The 6,607-nt window shown below is 32.7% G+C and overlaps 1 protein-coding gene across 3 annotated transcripts in view; it reads left to right on the forward strand.

The window, feature by feature from the left end:
- The window catches only part of gw (trinucleotide repeat containing adaptor protein gawky), a 106,078-nt gene that overhangs the window by 74,022 nt on the left and 25,449 nt on the right, over window positions 1-6,607 (forward strand). For all 3 annotated transcript variants that reach the window (XM_072526702.1, XM_072526703.1, XM_072526701.1), the window contains exons 8-15: window positions 1,177-1,617; window positions 2,240-2,431; window positions 2,490-2,648; window positions 2,730-2,872; window positions 3,069-3,222; window positions 3,297-3,511; window positions 3,590-3,842; window positions 5,184-5,303. In XM_072526702.1, coding sequence (XP_072382803.1) covers window positions 1,177-1,617; window positions 2,240-2,431; window positions 2,490-2,648; window positions 2,730-2,872; window positions 3,069-3,222; window positions 3,297-3,511; window positions 3,590-3,842; window positions 5,184-5,303 — 1,677 coding nt within the window. The remainder of the gene's footprint in view (window positions 1-1,176; window positions 1,618-2,239; window positions 2,432-2,489; window positions 2,649-2,729; window positions 2,873-3,068; window positions 3,223-3,296; window positions 3,512-3,589; window positions 3,843-5,183; window positions 5,304-6,607) is intronic.

Consider the following 6,607-nt stretch of genomic DNA (forward strand, 5'->3'; position numbering starts at 1 on the left):
AATTATTATAGTGTATAATTTAACCCATTAATAATAAAGTAATAATAAAAAATGACGCTTTCAAACACACAAAAAAGCTATTGCGATATTCGCATTGTTATTCTATTGAAAACAAAACAATCACACTATGGACATTTGTGGAATCTGTTAAAAATTGCAACAATCTTTGGAAGTTTAAAATAACCAATTACTGTGAATTACTTTTAAGATAATTTTCAATAACTTCGGTCTATGTTTGACACGCAATAAGTATAAAAAATTGATGATGGTTATTACCCTTTATTATCCATCCAACCAACATAATATGTTGGTTGGATGATATTATGAGGTTCTTATGTTCCTATCTATGAGTTGCGTTGACGTTTCAGATTATCAATATTTTAAAAGTTATGAGATATAATTCTAATTAATCTTCATTAATGAATTAATTATATTGCTGTTGAGAAAAATTGAAGTATACTTGGTACTTCGATTTAAATTATACAATTTATATAAATATAAATTTATGATAAATTGTGCACAGTAACATCTGCAATTAATAATTGTTACACCAACGTGCTTAGTGGGAGTCTATAGAAGGTCACATGGCTCAACTCAGGCTGTAGTACCACTCACAATAACATAGATGAAAGATTGGGAGACGATCTTAAATGGTTAGTTCGATGGACAATAAAAAATTAAGTATGTAACATAGTATCATGTGAAGGATGAATCACGAAATTATAATTATGATTACAAAACCTTGAGTATGAAAATCACAGAAAGAACAGAGAAAATCACAAACTAATTTTTTTAATAACTAAGCCAAAAAATTATGCATGGAAAACAATAAGATTACTAAACTGCCCTATTTAGACGTACTGCATGCGGAGCAATAATTCCCATTGATGTGTAACGAATTTTAATTGCGGATTATTGTATTATGATTAGTAATTTCCAAGCGAAATAATACCCCATATTTTGTTGCATCTTTTTTTTATTTTTTGGGATTGTAAAGATTTCCTGACGAAAATTTAGCATTTAAACAGTTTATTCATATAATTGACTGTTCACAGAGTGATGTTCAAATTAATAACATATTTAATATATACCAAAAATATTTATCATTGCTTCAAATCAAATTTTTTACTTATAATTGGAAAATTATTAATTTAGGTTTATGTTTTCTTTTTCTAGAAAGAAGACGTCGAAAATGCTTTACGCTTACGCGCCATGAACGTCGAAGAGGCTCTAGACCTCCTCAGCCCTATGCGCAATAATCGAGCAAATGACGGCTGGAATACCCGTCACGACGATCACTACGAACATCCCCCGTTCTGTCAACGCTTTACTACCGGTCCTGGTGGCCAATTGACTGGTTTCCAACCAGGAAACAATGCTCCAAATATCTTAAACAACATGTCGAATCCGGGAACGAACAATTCACTTATTAATAACATTGCTCCTGCTGTCGTACAAAAGTTGTTGACACAAGGGGGTGGATCTCAAGGTTTTGGGGGTTCTTCAGCGAACGCGGGTAGAAATATCCAACCACAGTCTCAGCCTTCAACGCAACAACTAAGAATGTTGGTGCAACAAATACAGATGGCAGTTCAGGCAGGGTATCTCAATCACCAGGTCAGTAAAATAGAATACTTTTATATAGTGATATTTTTAATTAATAAATGAAAGTTTGTTTGCGCATTTGTGATAAGCTTGTTGTTTTATCTGTTTTTGTTATTCTAGTTCATCACTCCATAATATCACTCCATTATTTGTTAGTATGCAATTGTTTCATAGTTTTTGGTTGAGATCTGATTGGATTTTAAGTTTATAGCAAATTTGAGCTCGAAATTTCAGTAAGTAATGATCTGATCCACTATCTATACTCCTGTATACTCAGGTGTTTTCGACTATATAGTCAATAATTGATTTTAATTTTCTTGTGTCCTATTGCCAAGTATATTTTATGTATATCTTTGTGGGGATAGAATCCAGAATCCAAGTCTATTTCTGTTATTATTTGTCACTTCTTATTATTATTTTGTCTTTTTACGGTTCATGCGTTTAGGTCACCCAGTATTATTATTTCTCGCTGATCTCGCAGTAATGCACTGTTCACTGCTAGTGTATAAATGCAGTGATCTTGAGACTCAGGAGACTGAGACTCTGGCATTTTAAAACTATATATATATATATATATATATATATATATATATATATATAATTAGATATAAATTTATTTATTTATTTTTTTCAGATTCTTAATCAACCTTTGGCGCCACAAACGTTGGTTCTTCTAAATCAACTATTGCAACAGATCAAGAATTTACAGCAGCTCATATCACAACAATCAATAGCTGGTACGCCTATCAACGGAAAACAGAACAACGCATATATGCAGTTCTCAGTACTCATCACAAAAACAAAACAATCAATTGCCAATTTACAGGTAAGTTAAGTTAGGTAAGAATTTATTAAAAAACTAATACACGTTTTTTAAATTCCAGAATCAAATTGCTGCTCAACAAGCGACTTATGTTAAGCAACAACAACACCAAAGCAGCATGGGTGCCTATGACTCATTTAAAACTAATCCCATGCATGACTCGATAAATGCCTTACAAACCAATTTTGGTGATTTAGGCATTAACAAAGAGCCTCAAATGGTAAGTGCATTTTTTAGTTTTTTAAAATCGATGTAAATTTAATAAAAATAAGATAATATAAGTAATATTGTTATTTTCAAGAACCCGCAACAATCACGACTTACCCAGTGGATAAGTAAAGATAAGGATGATGGAGGAGAATTCAGTAGAGCACCTGGTTCATCTTCCAAACCTCCTAATACCTCGCCTAATATGAATCCTCTCGTTCTGAATCCATCAGATGGGTAAATATCAATTCTATTTTTTGTTTCATAATTATTAGATTGATGATCACTATACCAAAAGCATTACCAAAGGCACCATATTATGTCAACAATATATAACATTTTATATTTATATTTAAATGCATTTCAAGATTATTGATGTATTGCTTTTACAATATGATGTTTATTAATGTATATTTTTAAAAAACATTTTTAGACCATGGTCTACTGGTAGAACAGGAGATACTGGTTGGCCTGATTCTTCAACCAATGATAACTCGAATGATGTGAAAGACGCACAGTGGTCAACCACCACTCAACCTTCCCTGACTGATCTTGTACCTGAGTTTGAACCTGGAAAGCCCTGGAAGGTGAGGTTATCCTTTTTCAAGGATCTAATTTCTATGGCTAAATAAGTGTTAAACATTTTATTTCTTATTTTTAGGGTAATCAAATAAAAATTGAAGATGACCCCAGTATTACACCTGGTTCGGTGGTGCGTAGTCCCCTGTCTATAGCAACAATCAAAGATAATGAACTTTTCAACATGAATCCCAGCAAAAGTCCCCCTGCCACTGATGGTATACAATCATTAAGTCTCGGTTCATCCACATGGAGCTTTAATCCATCTGGTACCTCTACATCAAGTGCGTTTACTAGGTAAGACATGTTTTGAAACATTTTTGTTTCTATAACCATCTTTTTGTTTCAAGCAGCAACAACTTTTTGTTTTTTTAGTCCTCCTGGAAAATTGCCAACTTCTAAAGCTTTAGGAGATTTGAATCCCTCGACTGCCGTGACCTCTGAACTTTGGGGAGCTCCCAAATCATCCAGAGGTCCTCCCCCTGGTTTATCTGCAAAGGGAAGTGGTGCTATATCAAATGGTTGGTCCGCCGTTAACACTATGCCATGGGGACCAGGAGGCCAAAGAACTTCCGGAAATTGGGGAGGTTCTTCCCAATGGTTACTGCTTCGAAATTTGACTGCTCAGGTGAGTGTTATTCATGTTACATTGTTTTCATTTCAAACATATGTTTACATTTCCATCAAAAGCATTATTAGGATGTTTTTACTAGTGGGTTCCACTGTAGTAACAAAGTCATACAGTGGGTCTAAAAATCATCAGTATTTAGACAACAGAACTACTGGATTTAATGAATAGTAAGAAAACACAAGTCAACACTAATAAAATACCAATAAAAGTAAATAATCGGTAAAAAATACAGGGGTATTCCAATATTTTTAATTGTCTGAAATAGTATGTATCAAGAAAGATAAGTTATCTTATTCTTTTTATGTAGACATGACTCCTATTAGTTTTTCAATGTGCCTCCAGTAAGTTGTCATTCCATCATTTTCGTGGTCTTCTTACTGATCGTCTTCCAATTGGAGAACCGTCTCTTGCCGTCTTTGCTACTCTATTTGTCGTCATTCGGCTTATATAATCGTTCCATTCTACTCTTCTATTTTTTACCCAGTCCTTGATGTTCTCCACCTTGCATTTGTATCGTATATTTGTACTTCTAGGTCTGTCACATAGTGTTTTACCATCAATTTTTTAAGTGTTTTCATCTCTGCTGTTTCTAACATTATTTTTGTCCTCTCTGTGCCAGGTCGTGTTTATGCTGCATATGTCATTATTGCTCTGATGACTGTTTTGTAAATTCTGCCTTTAATTTCTTTCCCGATATTTTTATTTCTCCATATTGTTTCATTCAGGCAACCTGCGGCTCTGTTTGCTCTATTCACTTGATCTTCCACTTCTGTTTCGAGTTTTCCATAGCTAGATAAAGATATTTAAATTTCATGACTTGTTCTATTATCTGACCTTCTAGCTCCAATTTACGGCTTAGTAAATTTGCTGTTATAAAAATGCATTTTGTCTTTTTCAGTGAAAATAACATGTTAAATTTTCTGGCGGTGATATTAAATTGGTGCAGCATGTGTTGTAAATCATCTTACATTGATAGAGTAGTATTGTGTCGTCTGTATAGCAGATTATTTTAAGTTGTTTTTCTCCCATTTGGTATCCTTTTTTAGTTCTTAATATATGTCTCAATATAGGACTCATTGAATCTCCCTGTCTTATCCCATTGTCAGCTTCAATAGAGTCAGTTAGTTCTTCTTCTAAAAGAAAACTAGTTATGATATACATAATAAATGATAAACAATGAGTTGAATTTAATTATTCATGGAAAAATAAAGAAAAATGTCATACAGGAGAGGCTGATACTATAAAAACTAAGCGTTTAATGCTCTATTCCGTTTTTGCTGGAAAAAATACATTTTATACTAAACAATGGCAATCTAAAACTACTTTAATATATTTCAGATTGATGGGTCTACATTACGCACATTATGTTTACAACATGGTCCGCTCTTAAGTTTCCATCTATACTTACACCAAGGCTTTGCACTTGCCAAATATTCATCCCGTGAGGAAGCTATCAAGGTGAGTAAAATATACTGACAGAGACCTTTTGCGTTTCGAAAAGGTTAATTATTTATATTTTTAATTTCTTGATAAATAAATTATGTTTAAATATTTTTTAAAATTAATAGAAGCGTATTTAACTATTGTGTAGTAATTGAAAAGTCTGAGATCCCAAAACCTAACTGGATAGATGAAAAACATCTAAATAAGAAGGTAATATTAGTACACAATGCAGACCTAAGGACAAAAAGACCTTTAAAGTATCAAGACTTTTACTAGATACTACTTGATACAAATATGGGCTACAGAGTGATTGACAGGGTCTGGAAGGGACCAGACAGAGCGGAATGACCCACGTTTCCCAGATAATTTGTTGCTTAAGTGTTATCAGTGATGTTTTAGTGTGTTTGTAATCTGTAGCAGTAAACAGCAGATATAAAACTTATCCTGGAGCAGATGTTTAACTCAGACCACAATCTGTTAGTTGCTGTTGTGAAAATAAAATTAAAAAGAATTAAACTAGGAAGACAAGAACCAAAAATTAATATAAGAATACTGAAAAACGATGAAATAAAAAAATAATTAAAAAATAATGGGAATGTTAATATGTGCAAAACACTAACTGACAACATACAAATTATGGACGTAAATAAAAAGTGGAATAATATAAAAATCATGTGACTGAAACCAGCTCAAGAAAGTTTGACACAATACAGATCAGAGCCCAAAAAACAATTGATGACAGAAGAAGTACTGCTTCAGATGGAAGAAGGGAGGAAATATAAAGGAAAGGATCTACAAAAGTGTAAAGAGATACCAAGAGTAATTAAGGAAAAAATCATCTAAGGAAATTTATTTAATGAACCAATGTAAAGAGATAGAAAAACTACAAACAAAATATAATATGAGAAATATGGACAAACAAATAAATGACCGGAATGAGTCAAAAAAGTCAACAAGGACACATAAAAGACAAGAAAGGATTACTGCTAATAGATTTATCCAAGAAATTAAGAAGATGGGAGGAGTATGTAGAGAACTTTTCCAAGGTGAAAGAGAATCTAGGAGATACAGGAAATAAATCCTTTAGAGGGAGACTCATATCATATATGCTATCCAGAACTCGAAGATAATAAGGCAGCTGGATTAGACGAAATATCTGTAGAACTGTTAAAACTAGTGGTAGATAATAACTTTGAAGTATTAACTTATATTGTGAAGAAATTTTCAAAAACACGCTCAATATTATTAAAGCTCAATAATGTCAAGCTTTAACGGAAATTTGATTAACAACATACCATATGTAGATGACACTGTGATCG

This window comes from Diabrotica undecimpunctata, chromosome 3 (assembly GCF_040954645.1).
Source record: "Diabrotica undecimpunctata isolate CICGRU chromosome 3, icDiaUnde3, whole genome shotgun sequence".
Lineage (NCBI taxonomy): Eukaryota > Metazoa > Arthropoda > Insecta > Coleoptera > Chrysomelidae > Diabrotica > Diabrotica undecimpunctata.